General features: G+C 46.4%; 1 protein-coding gene across 12 annotated transcripts in view; it reads left to right on the top strand.

Moving 5' to 3' along the window:
• AMOTL1 (angiomotin like 1) overlaps positions 1–16,413 on the top strand; it is a 150,577-nt gene that overhangs the window by 99,873 nt on the left and 34,291 nt on the right. For all 12 annotated transcript variants that reach the window (XM_036324649.1, XM_036324654.1, XM_036324653.1 and 9 more), the window contains 3 exons: positions 480–771; positions 8,225–8,369; positions 9,688–9,777. In XM_036324649.1, coding sequence (XP_036180542.1) covers positions 480–771; positions 8,225–8,369; positions 9,688–9,777 — 527 coding nt within the window. The remainder of the gene's footprint in view (positions 1–479; positions 772–8,224; positions 8,370–9,687; positions 9,778–16,413) is intronic.

The following is a 16,413-nucleotide window of genomic DNA, read 5'->3' as shown; positions in this document are numbered from 1 at the left end:
TACTCCTTCCCCACTTCTCTCCTCCCTCCCCCAGCTGCTAGTCTGATATTCAGACATCAACTCAAGCATCAGCTTCTCGCAGACTCCTCCCCTGACCTCTCAGTGTGAACTAGCCGCTCAGTCATCCACTGCCCCACCACTCTGCTTGGTTTGTGGAGAGGACTCATTCCTCTTCAATACCCGGCTTTGTTTGTTGATTGATTGGTGGCGGGCCTGTCCCTCTCCCTGAGACTGTGCGCTTCGTGAGGAGGCCTTACCTGTCTCGTTCACTGTACGCCCAGTGACCAGAGCAGTGCTGATTCGGAGGGAGGCAGTAAATCTGTGGCCTGAAGGACTGAACCTGCTGTACTCAGCCCAGCACTGGGAAGTTCACTGATGACCTCTGGTCGTGGAAGCATCGATGTGCATATGCTGCTGGGCCTTCCTTCCTCCTGCACCACTTCCCTGGGTCTGATTGCTGGTCTTCTGTTCCCTTGCAGCCGCCCATGCCAGCTTCCTTTCCCGTCAACCGTGCAGCAGCACAGCCCCATGTCCTCCCAGAACTCCTCGGTCAGCGGGCCTCTGCACTCCACCTCCTTGCCGCTGCCACTCCCGGTGACCCTGGCCGCCCCGCAGCCGCCGCCTGCCGCCTCCCCCAGCCAGCAGCTGGGTCCCGATGCCTTTGCGATTGTGGAGCGAGCCCAGCAGATGGTGGAGATACTAACAGAGGAGAACCGCGTGCTTCACCAGGAACTTCAGGGTTACTGTGACAACGCTGACAAGCTCCACAAGGTATGTGACTTCCGAGGGAAGGGGAGGGAGAAGGTTCTTTAAAAGGGACAGAATTATATATATACTAGGGGCCCGGTGCACGAAATTCGTGCACTGGGGGGGGGGGTGTCCCTCAGCCCAGCCTGCCCCCTCTCACATACTGGGAGCCCTCAGGCGTTGACCCCCATCACCCTCCGATTGCCTGATCGGCCCCTTGCCCAGGCCTGACGCCTCCGCCAGAGGTGTCAGGCCTGGGCAGGGGACCCCCAGCTCCCCGCGGTTGCAGGCTCCGCCCCTGCACAGGCCTGAGGCCTCTGGCCTAGGCGTCCGGCCCAGGCAGCGGGGACCTGCAGTGGCAGCGGGGGGCGCCGCAATCATGGGCTTCGCTTTAGGCCCAGGCAAGGGACCCCTAGCTCCTGGGACTGCCAGCTTCGACCGTGCCCAGCTCCCATTGCTGGCTCCACCCCTACTTCCTGCTATCACTGGCCAGGGCGGCGAAGTCGCCTGATTCTCCGATCATGGCTGGGGGGCAGGGCAAAGGCGGCCCCAGGAATGCCTTTGCCCTGCCCCCCAGCTCTTAGCTCCCCCCTGGGTTTCCGATCACTGTCAGTGGCAGGGGGCTTCTTCCTGCTTTCCCTTTCGCCTCCCTGCATTGTGCCTACATATGCAAATTAGCCGCCATCTTGTTGGCAGTTAACTGCCAATCTTAGTTGGCAGTTAATTTGCATATAGCCCTGATTAGCCAATGAAAACGGTATCGCCATACGCCAATTACCATTTTTCTCTTTTATTAGTGTAGATATATACATATATATGTGTGTGTGTGTGTGTGTGTGTGTAGAGAGAGAGGGAGAGAGAGAGAAACATCTATGATGTGAATTATTAATAGACTGCCTCCTGCATGCCCCCCACTGGGGATTGAGCCCGAAACCTGGCATGTGCCCTGATCCGGAATCGAACCATGACCTAGTTCATAGGTCAACACTCAACCGCTGAGGCATGCTGGCTGGGCAGGACAGAATTCTTTACCTGCTTGGGGTGGGGAGGGTTGATTCATTGACCCCTTGCCAGCAGTTAACTAGATCCCTTTTTATGCCAGGTACTATGTAAGGCTCGAAGGAGGCCAAACATAAATATGACGCGGTGCCTGCCTACAGCGTACAGTCCAAAAGGGGAGAGTTGCCCAAGCTCATGCCTGCAGTGGCACTTCTGGGGCTCCAGTAGGTACAGCAGAGGTGGTCCTGGTCTGGAGACTCAGCGGCTAAGGAGTATTTCCCCAGGTGGACAGTGTGGAAGAGTAGCCCAGGGAATGAGTTGAGAGAGACAGGTTTCCATTAAATCGGGGATTTTCAGGAGCCCTGTCATCGCCATGCTGGTTTCCTTAGCTGGTCCCTTCAAAAGCAGCTGGCCCATTCTCGGTGTTGTCTCAGCACTGAGGGTCGAGGTCGAGTTACTGTGCCCTCTCCCCATGCTTGTGACTTGTCAGGTGGGAAGATGCTGTGTCATCCCAGCGTGTGTAGTATCGTAGGAATATTAGAGTCTATGTCAGCCTTCGGCCTTTGGCTTGATGCTGAGAGCCTGAATCGATAGGAAAACATCCATCAAGGTCAGCACTCGAAATGCTGCGGGTAGAACAGAAGACGTGAGGGGGGCAAAGGTCATGGATGTTTTAAGGCAGCAGAGCCACAGGGCGCTGGAGTTTCCTCTCTGCAGGCAAGGAGGTGTGTGTGGCGGAAGGCATCTTGTCCCATCTAAGTCCCTGGCTCCGCCCTGGCCAATCAGAGGCCTTGGTAAAGAGAAAGGGAGGGATATAAACCTTCCCGACCACAGGATCTGGTCATGGGGTTCTGTGTGACAGGCAGTGCTCCTGGCTGGCTATTTGGTGGTCACTGTTTAGCATGGATCCCTCAGGGGAAGCCTGCTCGCGTTGCAGGTCAGGGTGTCAGAGCACTCAGCTCCTCTGAGCGTTTGAGGCTGGTGTAGACAGCTGGGAGCAGTGGGTTTGGTGACAAATACGTGCACGGGCTGAATCTGCCCCAGCGCATCTGTGCGGAGCTTCCACGGGAATGGTCTGTGCCGGAGTCCAACCCCAGCAGGTCCAGGGGTCCCCAAAGGTGTGGATGGAGTCGGCGAAGAAGGAATGACACAGAGACAGCGTTCAGTTGATCAGCAGCCTAGCCAGGATCTCTAGCCAGGATCTCCAGCCAAGTTCTGGTCTGGATCTCCAGCGAAGTTCTGGTTTGGATTCCCAGCCAGGTTCTGTGGCCAGTTGTCTTGCTAGGTTCTCCAGCCAGGTTCTGTGTCCATGTTCTCTTGCTAGGTTCTCCAGGCAGGTTCAGTAGCCAGTTTCCCTCGCTAGGTTCTCCAGTCAGGTTCTCCAGGTTCTCCAGCCAGGTTCAGTCACCAGGTTCTAGTCAGGTTCTCTTGCCCATTTCTGTAGTCAGGTTCAGTCCAGGATCTTTTGCCATGTTCTCTCCAGCGAAGTTCTTCTGTCTCTAGTTCTGTGTAGGTTCTGTGTCTAGGTTCTGAGTTCTAAGTTCTGTGTCTTGCTGTCTTGTTACATCTGTATTTATACCAGTTGATTCAATCCTATCAATCTCTATTACAAAGGTTAGGGCGTTTCTATCTCCATTCCAGGGAGTAAAGATTATGTAGCTTAAGCATGATTGTTCATAGTTAAAGTGATTAATTACCCTCCTGGCACTTAGTTAAGAGGTTTTATTCCCTCCCTAACTTCAGGGGAAAATCCCTACCTGGGGAAACAACCTTTCTCAGAGACCTTGGTTAAAACACATAGTGCCAAGAAGGTGAGCAAACATATTAAGAACAGTATGCCATATATGCCAGGTCCCTTGAAACAGCAAGCATGGACCGGCTCCCGGCAGGTCTGGAGCAGTGGTCGGCAAACCGCGGCTCGCGAGCCACATGTGGCTCTTTGGCCCCTTGAGTGTGGCTCTTCCACAAAATACCACGTGCGGGCGCGCATGTACAGTGCGAGGTTGACTTAAAACTTTAAGTAAAGTTTACTAAGTTTATTTTAGGGAACGTTGTGGAGTGAAAGAAGATGTAGTGTCGAGGATTGAGAAAGGTATGTTGAGATGGTTTGGACATATAGAGAGGATGAACAAAAGGAGATAAACGAAACAAGTAGACAAGACGAGTGTGGATGGGAGAGTTGGAAGGGGTCGACCTCAGCGAACGTACCTCAATCGGATTGAGGACATTTTTAGCAAAGGCCAGCTTAGGAGTACCCGAATTAAGTTAATAACAATGTATCTACCTATATAGTTTAAGTTTAAAAAATTTGGCTCTCAAAAGAAATTTCAATCGCTGTACTGTTGATATTTGGCTCTGTTGACTAATGAGTTTGCTGACCACTGGTCTGGAGTCAAGACCAGGCTTGGCTCAGAGAGCTCTGGCTGTCTTTATTGGAGGGAAAATGAGAGCCAGAAACACGGGCTGCGAGAGTGCCGCCGCGCTCCAGGCACACCCGTAGGAGGCGGGAAACAGCCCGCCGTCTCCGGCCTTGGCTGTGGCTGCTGCTCAGGCCCCAGCTTGCCTCTGACACCTCCCAGGGCATGGTCTACAACTGGAGAGGACCAGCTCAGCACTTCTGCGAAATAAGCCGTTCTTTCTTCTCCCTAATGAGCTCTGTGGCACACGCGTCCAGACGCTATGCAGACCCACCTGAGGGCAGAGTTTGGTTCTGAGTCTTTTCACACGGGTGTTTCACAGTTTCGTGGAGGGGGCAGAGATCGGGAGGCTTTGATATTTTCCATTGACTTGTTTATTAATATATACTTTATTGACGTGTAACATGCATTTCTTTCTTGATTTTGATGCACATTTCTATTTTTTAAATTTATTTTTTAGAGAGAGAGCGAGAGGAAGGGGTGGGTGGGGGGAGAGAAAGAAAGAAACAGAGAAACATCAGTTTTGTTGTGCTACTTATCTATGCATTCATTTGGTTGATCCTTATATGTGCCCTGACCGAGGATCAAATCCACAACCTTAGTGTATCTGGACAACGCTCTAACCAATTGAGCTACCTGGCTAGGGCTCACATTTCTATTTTGAAAAACAGAATTCATCTCCCAGTGACTCAATTCCCTGCACAGGGGATGATTCTTAACCTTTGTGACCAAAGGATTTTTTTTTTATAATTTCTATTATAATTTATTATTTAATTTTTTAATAGTTTATAAATATATAATTGGTTTTCTTTTTTTTGTGACCAAAGGATTTTGATGACTTCTGAAAAAGGAGAAAAATAAAAGCTGTTTGCCTTCTGGAACCCAAAACCCCTTCAGTCCTTTGACTACCATAAATAGTTCTATAGATATTACATTCATTGATCTACCACACATCCAACTGGAAAGGCCCATATGTCAATTGAAAAGCTCAGACTGCCGAAACCGGTTTGGCTCAGTGGATAGAGCGTCAGCCTGTGGACTGAAAGGCTCCAGGTTCGGTTCCGGTCAAGGGCATGTACCTTGGTTGCGGGCACATCCCTAGTAGGAGATGTGCAGGAGGCAGCTGATCGATGTTTCTCTCTCATCGATGTTTCTAACTCTCTATCCCTCTCCCTTCCTCTCTGTAAAAAATCAATAAAATATATATTTATTTTTTTTTAAAAAAAAAAAGCTCAGATTTTGACAAATACTTGCCATGCCCATCACTAGTTCCGGAGCCATCCTCAACAGCTTAGGACCATGAGCCAGAGGAGCCGGTGAACTTGGTGACAGCATTCCCCGGCTGCGTGCCCTGCTCGTCCTGTCCCAGGCCTCCCTCGGCTCGGCCTCACTGTTCAGTTGTCTCTCGGCCGCTGCTTAGGCCTCAGGTCCGGGAAGGGGACTGTCAGGTGGGCGCGGTGACGACTCAGTGATGGGGACTGTCGCTTTGGAGTGGAGCCACTGTGCTGATTGTAGGATGTGCTGCCCTGTGCCAGCAATAACATCCGGCTGGATCCTCGCACACTGGGCGTGCTCAGAGAGAGTCAGTGTGAGGGCAGCACCGAAAACAGAAGAATGTTTGATTGCAGGCTTAGCCTGTGCACGCTGTGCCAGGAACATGGCAGGAAAGAACGACCCAGCTCAGAGACGCCAGTGCACAGCCCAGACGGGAAGACGTTTCCAGAGGCACAAGGTGGCGATTTTCCCTGTTAGTGTTGGAATGAGGGTTGAGGACCCTCAGGAAGGGAGGGTGTTTTTCAGTATTTCCTTTTACTCACTCATTTGCTTCACTTTCCTCCCAGTTTCCCTGAAACATAATTAATGGACAGCACTTCCAGCAGGACCGGACTGTGTTTTGTCGAGTGGGTTGGCCTCAGAAGCCATCGGGGCGATGGACATTTGGAGGGAGAGGGCTGGAAGGCATGCGAGGCAGTGACGGCTACCCCAGGCTTGCTGTAATGAAGCCCCTCTCCTGTCAGCTCAGCATGGTGGCTCTGACCAGGCAGTCTGGGACTCCGCATTCCACACCTTGTGTGCCCAAGGTCGTCCTCGTCCCAGGCCTCCCCTCGGCTGGGCCTCACTGCTCAATTGTCTGACCAGGCCATCTGGGACTTGGATAGTAGACCTGCCTTGGGTCCTGTGGGTCCCTGAGCTGTGCATAGGAAGGTGCTCAGGGGAGAAGCCAGTACCCAGAGCTTGGCATGGCTGGGATTTTCTCAAGGTCCTTGTCTGCCTATTGGCTTCATGGCACCAGGACTTTCCAGTCTGCTCGTGGTTCTGTTTCTGGGACAGTGAGTGCTTCTCTGTGAGTTCAAGGGCCCTGGATGACCTGGCCTAAGAGCTTGCTGACATCTGGGCTGGAAGGGAGGAAGGGGTTGTGAAGGCAAACCCAGCATTCTCATCACAAGGTCACACTCAGACTCTGACCTGGCCCAGTTGGTGTTTATATCAAAGCCAGTCCGTCCAGCCTTGTCTTCGTCTTTAACAAACGTCAGGGAGGACTTAAGATGCTCTGAACATGAGGGATTTGAAGAATTGGGTGTGGTTCTTGTTCTGAAGGAGTGTGCAATTAGAACTCAGAGAGCTTTGGACTTGAAATTCTGAGAATGGTTCTAGTCCAATTTCCCACCCCTTAGGAATCCTTGTGTCATATCCTGAAAGGAGGTCATTTATTTTATTATTTTATTTTTTTACTTGAATGCTTCCAGGGATGAGAAGCTCACTAGTGGGCTTAGTGTGCTTCTGGAAAATGTTTGGAAATTCTTACGTTGAATCAAAATCTGCATCTTTTAACTTCCTACATATAGTCATTGTTCTGTCCTCTATGACTACAATAAAGGAGACTAATCTGTCTCCATTGTGACAGCTGTCACTTCTCACAGGAAGTATCTTATCTGAACTAAGACTCTTGCCCTTTCTCTCTTGGTAGCTACAAGCGCATAACCAAATCCCAATTCTCGATTGTTTCGTGTTTGAGATTATAAACTAGGCTGTCAGAGGGATCCTGCAGTTGCCTTTTGTAGTGTGCAGAGAGAAGTTCTTTTAATGAAAGGAAAAAATCCAAGATTAGGTATCATTTCTCAGTGCCCAAGACTGTTTTTGAGGAGGTATAAATTTAAAGATTAAACTTATTTTTTCACTGGCAGGGCACAGTGCTTGGGCTATAGACTATTTCTGCCCTGAAGGAATTGACAATCAAATCAGTCACAAAATGCATACGCACATTTGAGTTCAGTCAGATGAATACAGCAGGTGAACGTACAGTGGGTGTGTAGCTGAGGAAGGCTTCCTAGTTGTCCTGGGCTTGAAGCATTGGCACTCTGTTACAGTGGATGGTGGACACATCAGGTTTTATGGTCCTCTCTCCTTACCTAGAGACTAGGTGATGCCCTTTGGTTGTGACAGGTACTGTCCTTGCCCATCTGCGAGAGGGCACAGGCCAGACTGAGGGACCCCACCGGTGCACGAATTCGTGTACCGGGCCTCTAGTAATAGTTGTAAATTGCTGTACAAAATATAAGAGGCTTAAGTTGTGTTTAAATTCACCCTTTCTGGAATTGGTACAGAGAGATTTTTCCAAGGTGACATCAGATGGTCCACCCAGACTTGTGAGTCTGCTATTTGCAGGACCCTAATGTAGCCCTCAGAAGGCAGACGAGGGTGGGGGTGAAATTGATTACACCATTTGGTATACATGAAACTTGAGATGTAGAAAAGGCCACATTGAAGATACAGCTTTCACACTTGGAATGTCAAAGAGGCAGTGTAGACCGAGCCAGTGTGGCTCCGTGGTTGAGTGTTGACCTATGAACCAGGAGGTCATGGTTCAATTCCTAGTCAGGGCGTGTGCAGGAGGCAGCTGATCAATGATTCTCTCTCATCATTGATGTTTCTAACTCTGTCTCTCTCTGTCTCCCTTCCTCTTTCTGAAGTCAATATAAACATTCTTTTAAAGAGTTGGTGTAACTCAGGCACCGATGGGAATGTCAGAGTCCCACTTTCATGTCACTTCTTTCTTGTAGTTTGAAAAAGAACTTCAGAGGATTTCGGAAGCCTATGAGAGTCTGGTCAAGTCCACCACCAAGCGAGAGTCACTGGACAAGGCGATGAGAAACAAACTGGAGGGCGAGATTCGAAGACTTCACGACTTCAACAGGGACCTCCGAGGCACGTCAGCTTCCGTTCATGTTTTCTCTCTATCCCAAAGCGCTCTGTGACCAACTGCCTGACTTCAGGTCCCAACTGTGTGAGATAACCTTGGAAATTCCAATCACCTGGGAAAGGGCTCTCAGAGAGCGGAATTGTTCCTTTCTGCCTTGTAGGGTGTAGGTTTCAGCACTGAGCCTAAGAAGTGCCAGCCTATATGCAAAGTGAGGGCGTAGCTTCTGGCTTGAAAACTCCTGACTGTGACTTGTGACTTGTGACTATGTGAGTGGCAACTTTGAAAAGACCAGTGTTAGATGCACAGCTCTTCTCACACATGCTGAGTCATTTGGTAGCATGCTCTAAAAGCCAATGCTGAACACTTGCTTGGTATAGTATAGAAGACAGACTAGATGTGTCCCTCTGGTGGAAAAATAAAGGCCAATAGGCCGACAGATGTGTATCTATAATAATAAAAGCGTAATATGCTAATTAGACCAGACGACCTTCGGATAAAGCCAGGGCTGCAAGGGAAGCCCAGGTGCCAGGTGCCTGCCCAGCAGCTGGGGGAAGAAAGGCGTACTCTTGCACGAATTTTGTGCATCGGGCCTCTAGTATATGTATATACTTCCCCAAAACTAGGAGTCACCTGCTACAGGGTTTTGGCAACCTCCAACATACAGAATAACTCGACACATAAAATTTAACTTCACCTTCAATCAGCCAAGCCATTTTTTCAGTTGCCTTGTATGTAGTCTCTAGATCCTACTTTTTCTATTATTACAAACCTCTTTATCTTGCATATCATGTACATTCAATGAAGACCTGTTAAACCGAATTATTTAATGGAATAAATGAAAATTTGCCAGGTGCTTTGAGCAAATGTAGAACTAACTGTGTAGAATCTTCATCCATTAGGTCATTTTGACCTTTTTTGGTATTTAATTGTTCTAAGATACAGGTAGCATTTGTGGGCTAAAACAGAGGGCTCATGGTCAGGGTTAGGCTAGGGCTGGGTTTGGGGCCAAGGAGTCAACCCTTTTCAAGGACTTCAAATCAGAGGTTTGCTCACACGCAGCAAAGCGGTTTTTCTTGGAATCTGTTCTTAGCTGCCCCCTGCTGGTGCACATCTTGGCATTCCATTGCATAAAGGCACAGCGTGGCATCTGAAGACTTCTTTTGACATTTTGGAATGTATTGTTCCTCCCCAAAAGTTGTTCAGTTTGGGGCTCCTGCCTGAGCATCTTTTCATACCCAGCTCTTGGCTCCCACGTCATTTCTCAGTTGATGATGACTTAGATCCATACACATTTCTTCATAATCCTTTTCTCTCTGTGCACAGATCGACTGGAGACTGCTAACAGGCAGCTGTCCAGCAGGGAGTATGACGGCCATGAAGACAGAGCCGTGGAGGGCCTGTATGCTTCCCAGAGTGAGTCTCCTTGTTTATCCATCCCAATGTTGGTATTTTTAAAACCTAGGGGCCTGAACAAAGAATCGTGTTAATTTTAAGTAGGTTTTGTGCTGTGTACCTGTGGGGTTTTGTAATTTAGCACATAAGCCATTGGGCCTCCTAGGTCTGCCAGAGATAAAGCCAAAGTTATTGGGTATTATTTCAGTAATGTTTATTCTGACCTTCTGACCTGGGCCACCTGAAGGGCCACATCATATATCTGCATATGTGACTCTCGTTGCCAAAAAATCACTGAGCCCATGTCTGCCCAGAATGAAATAAACAGTGGCTTCCCGTGCCTCCAGATTATTGGGAGAATATTGTGTTAATTTCACCAAAGGCAAATGGGTTTTGAGAAACCATCGGTCAGGGTTAGAATTTCTGCAAATCCATTGTACAGATCAGAAATGTAAAAATACAACTTCCTTTTTTTAAGGCTGTTTAGAAAACTGAATTCATTTCTCTGGCATAAATCTCAACAACATGGTGAGTTAAGTGTTTACTAACTAAAGACAGTTCAAGGAACAATGTTACCTGACATTGACCACCCATGTGGGTTGGTGGTGGAATTCTGATGCCGGTCCTTTGGTACAGCCCTGCATTTTCAAGGCGGGGAAATCATTGGTGAAATTTTCAAGGTGTAGTCCTATTTGGTTGGGTTAAACTCCTTTGTTTCCCCCACATTTACTCCAGATTGCACTCCAGGGATTAGTCCCAGCTTCATTTTTAAGTTTTGTTTTGGCGGACGGACACTCATGCCGTCCAGGCCTTCTGTATCAGAGCCTTCCTCGTCGTCTTGCAGCAGTTGAGCTGCCCTGTGCTCCAGGTTCCCATGAAGAGCTCCATCAGCATCTTGAATTATTTACTTTCCTACAGAATGTATCTCTTCCTGAGGGTACAGCAGCTTTACCACCTCCTCTGAGCTTTCCTTTGAAAAATGGCTCACCTGTGGTACCTGCGTGTCGTCCCTGGCTGTCGGGTGATCAGCTGCCTGAGTAGAGTCGGTGTCCTTGTGGTAGTTCTGTCAGCAATGTCGCTCTGCTGATCCTCTGCCTTATGTCAGGGGATATCGTTCTCTCACTTAGTTCAGGTCAAAGTGAGAAATCCAGTTAGTTCCATCTGGCCTCTTAGCCCATGGCTGTGCTCATGGAATGATGGGGTTTGGTGTTGTGTGAGTTCAGAAAATAAAACATTAACAATGCAGGCCAAGAGACTCTTCCGACTTTATGGCAATGATTTGTTCTGTGTGAGCATGCTCCATTGTGCTCCAAAGGCAGAAACAGAGTCCAGAGGCATTTATAGGTATCTCATTGTTGACATATGATATCATTGAATCTAGGCAGGGCATTTGAAGCAAGTTTGCTAATAGTGATATCTAAGCAATTTTTTTTTTTTTTTTTTTTTATTATTTTTTTTTTATTGCTTAAAGTATTACAAAGGGTATTACATATGTGTCCATTTTATCCCCCCGCCCTAGACAGTCCCCTAGCCTCCCCTATCCCCCAATGTCTTATGTCCACTGGTTATGCTTCTATGCATGCATACAAGTCCTTTAGTTGATCTCTTACCCCCCTACCTCCTGCCCCGCAACCCTCCCCGGCCTTCCTGCTGCAGTTTGACAATCTGTTTGAGGCAGCTCTGCCTCTGTATCTATTATTGTTCAAAAGTTTATAATGGTCTCTATTATCCATGAATGAGTGAGATCATGTGGTATTTTTCCTTCATTGACTGGCTTATTTCACTTAGCATAATGCTCTCCAGTTCCATCCATGACGTTGCAAATGGTAAGAGTTCCTTCCTTTTTAGAGCAGCATAGTATTCCATCGTGTAGATGTACCACAGTTTTCTAATCCATTCATCTACTGATGGGCACTTAGGCTGTTTCCAGATCTTAGCTATGGTGAATTGTGCTGCTATGAACATAGGGGTGCATATATCCTTTCTGATTGGTGTTTCTGGTTTCTTGGGATATATTCCTAGAAGTGGGATCACAGGGTCAAATGGGAGTTCCATTTGTAGTTTTTTGAGGAAACTCCATACTGTCTTCCATAGTGGCTGCACCAGTCTGCATTCCCACCAGCAGTGCACAAGTGTTCCTTTTTCTCCACATCCTCTCCAGCACTTGTCGTTTGTTGATTTGTTGATGATAGCCAGTCTGACAGGTGTGAGATGGTGCCTCATTGTTGTTTTGATTTGCATCTCTCGGATGATTAGTGACTTTGAGCATGTTTTCATATGTCTCTTGGCTTTCTGAATGTCCTCTTTTGAAAGGTGTCTATTTAGGTCCTTTGCCCATTTTTTGATTGGATTGTTTATCTTCCTTTTGTTAAGTTGTATGAGTTCTCTATAAATTTTGGAGATTAGGCCCTTATCGGATATGACATTGGCAAATATGTTTTCCCACACAGTGGGTTTTCTCGTTGTTTTGTTGATGGTTTCTTTTGCTGTGCAGAAGCTTTTTATTTTGATGTAGTCCCATTTGTTCATTTTCTCTTTAGTTTCAAGTGCCCTAGGAGCTGTATCAGTGAAGAAATTGCTTCGGCATATGTCTGAGATTTTGTTGCCTTTGGATTCTTCTAGAATTTTTATAGTTTCCTGTCGTACATTTAAGTCCTTTATCCATTTTGAGTTTATTTTTGTGTATGGTGTAAGTTGGTGGTCTAGTTTCATTTTCTTGCATATATCTGTCCAATTTTCCCAGCACCATTTATTGAAGAGACTATCTTGGCTCCATTGTATGTTCTTGCCTCCTTTGTCAAATATTAATTGAGCATATTGGTTCGGGCCGATTTCTGGGCTCTCTATTCTATTCCATTGATCTATATGCCTATTCTTGTGCCAGTACCAGGCAGTTTTGAGAACAGTGGCTTTGTAATACATCTTGATATCTGGTATTGAGATCCCACCTACTTTGGTCTTTTTCAGGATTGCTGCAGCTATTCGAGGTCTTTTTTTATTCCAGATGAATTTTTGGAGAGTTCGTTCTAGATCTCTGAAGTATGCCGTTGGTATTTTAATGGGAAGTGCGTTGAATTTATAGATTGCTAAGCAATTTTTTAATGCCTGTCTCTACAGGACACTTTGTGCCATAGTCACGCTTTATAATTGTTTGCATTAGCTTTTCCTCTCCTAGTGTGGGGAAGAGATGGACTCAGTATGTTATTTCAGATTTACAGATAGGTATTTTTCTTAGTGAGTCGTAAGAACTCTTTATATATTAAGGAAATTAGCATGTCTCCTGCCATCTGTGTTGCTGCTACTTCCCCCAGTTGTTTTTTTACCTTTGATGATAATGTCCTTTAGTTTACAGATTTTTTTAGTAACTATATTTATGCCTTCTAGATTTTATGTTATGCTCAGAAATGCTTCTTCCCACTCCAAGACTATAAAAAATATGCACCTATATTTTTTTTCAAATGTGTTTATGAATTTATTGTTTGCAAGACTTATATTTTAGAAGCTTGTTAGGAACAGTACAAGGGACATTCATTAGGAACTAACCTGGAGGCAAGGAGACTAGTAACAGGTATTTTAGTATCTGGGCAAGAGAGGTAGAGGTCTTAACTAAGACAGAAGTAGCAATGGAGAGTAGGGGAAGATAAGCAAGTGACAATTAGGAACTTGGTGACCAATTGAATAAGGCAGTAAAAGAAAGACAGGAGTGTGACCAGAACAATCAGGAGGAAGGAACACGTTGGGATTAGATAATAAGTTGAAGTTTGAACGTGTGGAGTCACCTCACACAGCGGCCCATAGCTAAGAGAGCAAGTATAATAGCAATAGGTGCAGACATGCCCAGAAGGCTAGTGATGGGCGATGCTTTCTGTCAGACTCATTTTAGCATGTGGGTACAGAATGGCAGGCATGAATTACTGCCTCGCTTCAGTTATTAATGTGTTTCATGATCTACATACTCTTTTGAAACTCTATTACTAGAGCACTTGCCAAATGCCTTGTAACCATAATTATTCACATTGCGCACTCCAGAGGAGCCAACCTTCTCAAGTGAGTCTTTTGAAATGCTAGCCTTTGGCTGAGAGAAAGGCAGGCCTGCCAAGCGGAGTAGTGATTTCTCTGGGTAATGCCTCGCAAGGAGCTGAGGCTCAGTTGGGAAGCCTCTGACAAACACCTTGGCCAGTGGAGAAGTCAGAAGGAAAGTCAGAGGAGAGAATAGCATGTTTGGCTCTTTTGCTAGGTGTTCATGGGGAAGCTAAGCACTCAGTCCAAGAACACCCAGCACACTCTCGCAGAACGAGCTGTCGGTAGGAGCTCTGTAACACCTTAGTTAATGGAAGAGGAAGGTCCTTCCTGGCCTGATTTCTAAATTTCCCTGCTGTCCAGGGCAGTTTTCCTTCAAACACTGAGCTCTGCTCTTTAGTTGGAGCCTGATGAAGGCCTTGGTGCAGTGCCTGGGCAGTCGCCACTGAGCTGTGCAGGTTGGGGGAACGTTAAACAGGGCGATGATTGTGCTCCTCTTGGTTAGGAGATGGCTCTGTGTTAAAAATCTCACTGGATTAAGCGCTTAGGACTTTGAGGACTGTGACAAATCGTTTTCTCTATCACATCGTCGTGTAGCATTCAGAGTTTAGTGTGTTTGCTTTCTGCTTTTGCTTGCTTGTTGTTGTTTTTCCAAATGTTTTTGCAGCCAAATTGCTCCTGAAAAACAAGACATCCTGTTTGGTCTGGCTGTGTGACACTAGGGCATCTTTGTCCCTTAACTTCTTTAACTTATTGAGATTTCTGCTTCTTCTATTTGTTCATTTGTCACACACATGCACGCGCGCGCGCACACACACACACACACACACCAGAGTCCTGGGAATGTCATCATTCACTTTTAGCACTGTCTTCTCAGTAAGTGAAACTTTTTAATCGTTTCTTTCTGAAAAATTGATGACTGCAGAATTTCCATCATCATTAGACCAGAAAGCCAAAAATAAAATATTAGATGTGGGGAAGCTAGGTGGGTAGAGGGAATCTTATTAGTTTCTTGGGTTGAGCGCGACCTGATTAGCCCTGGCTTGTGCTTGTGTTATTCCAGGATAAAACCAAGTTGTGTTTAAGTCTTTGTGAGTTGGATTCTGGCTGTTAAACGGTATCTCTTGAAGAAAGACTTTTTTTGAGTATTCATTTATTCATTTAAATTGATGAGTAAGGTGTGTAAATGAGTCAGAACTCATATATACTTTGGATTTTCCTCATAATTCCCATGGGTTTAAAAGTTAACAACAAAAGAATGTGTGGGACCACCTTGTTTTAAAAATAATAGTAATTTTCCCTGGCCGGTGTAGCTCAGTTGGTTGGGCGTCATCCCATGCACCGAAAGGTTGCCCGTTCGTTCGATTCCCTGTCAGGGCACATGCCCTGGTTATGGGCTCGATCCCCAATAGGAGATTAGCTGTTCCATGTTGCACTCTCACATCGATGTTTCTCTCTTTCTCTCTCTCCCTCTTTCTCTCTCTCTAAATATCAATAAAAATATTTTAAGAAAATAATAGTGATTTACCATTTTCAGTGAATCTTAAAATCATCATCCTACCCTGGATCTTATTTTAGGTAATTTGGTTTTCTGTCTCTTATAGAACGTAAAAGAGACTAAAATAATTTTCTATAAGTGGATCCCTCTGGCTATTTTTGTATTTCTATAAGGGCCCGTGTGAAACAGAAATCACGGTGACATAAACATGAATTCTGTTGACCTACATGGAACACAAGGAGGTTACTCTGAATCTCCATTGCGTTTCATTGCATCTTGTGTGGGTTTCTCTCAGACATCGTCAGGGAGGACGGGTTAGATGTGGTCACATCTGGGCCCACTGGTTTACCTCCCGAGTCACTGCAAAGCTCCTACTACAGCACCTCCTCCCTCTGCATTCTGTAGGGGCACCCTTTAGTTGCATGGAACGCCTCCACTCAGTGGTTGAGTGTTGACCTATGAACCAGGAGGTCATAGTTCGGTTCCAGGTCAGGGCATATGCCTGGGTTCTGGTTTCAATCCAGCCATGCAGGAGGCAGCTGATCAGTGATTCTCTCTCATCGCTGATGTTTCTATCTCTCTTTCCCTCTCCCTTCCTCTCTGAAATCAGTAAAAATATATTTTAAAAATCATTCTTTTTAGCTCAATATTTCCTCATCATGTTGGGAGATATACCCAAGTTATTCTGTTATTTCAAGGCATTTGGCAAAATTATTTTTTTAAAACTGCTATCAGAATAGAAGCATCTTAAGAATGCTTGATTCTTCTTTGCCTGCCTTCTTCCCTCCTTCCTTTTTTTTCCAAGTAGGAGGATATCCAGGGAACCTTTCACTCTTAGGTACTTGTCATGAAAATTGGTGTAATATAGTTGATCTCTGACTCCCTTGACTTCTCTTTTACTCTGATGGAGATGTGTTGGAGGTAACTGTTGGCTGTGGTATAGAAAGGTTTTTGGAGCAGCGGCCAGATGCTCACACTGGCCAATCCATGGACCATGCCAGATACCCAAACCCACCTGGGCAAAGGGGAAGGAATTGTCCGTGGAGCCTGCCAAGGTGGTATCATTTAAATCAAGAACATTTTCTGGCCTTAAGTTAACTGATCCTCTTTAAAGATAACCCCTACATTTAGTGGGACTG

The sequence above is a fragment of the Myotis myotis genome, unplaced genomic scaffold, assembly GCF_014108235.1.
Source record: "Myotis myotis isolate mMyoMyo1 unplaced genomic scaffold, mMyoMyo1.p scaffold_m19_p_10, whole genome shotgun sequence".
Lineage (NCBI taxonomy): Eukaryota > Metazoa > Chordata > Mammalia > Chiroptera > Vespertilionidae > Myotis > Myotis myotis.
The sequence above is the reverse complement of the archived record's forward strand: the minus strand, read 5'-3'. Positions and strand labels throughout refer to the sequence as shown.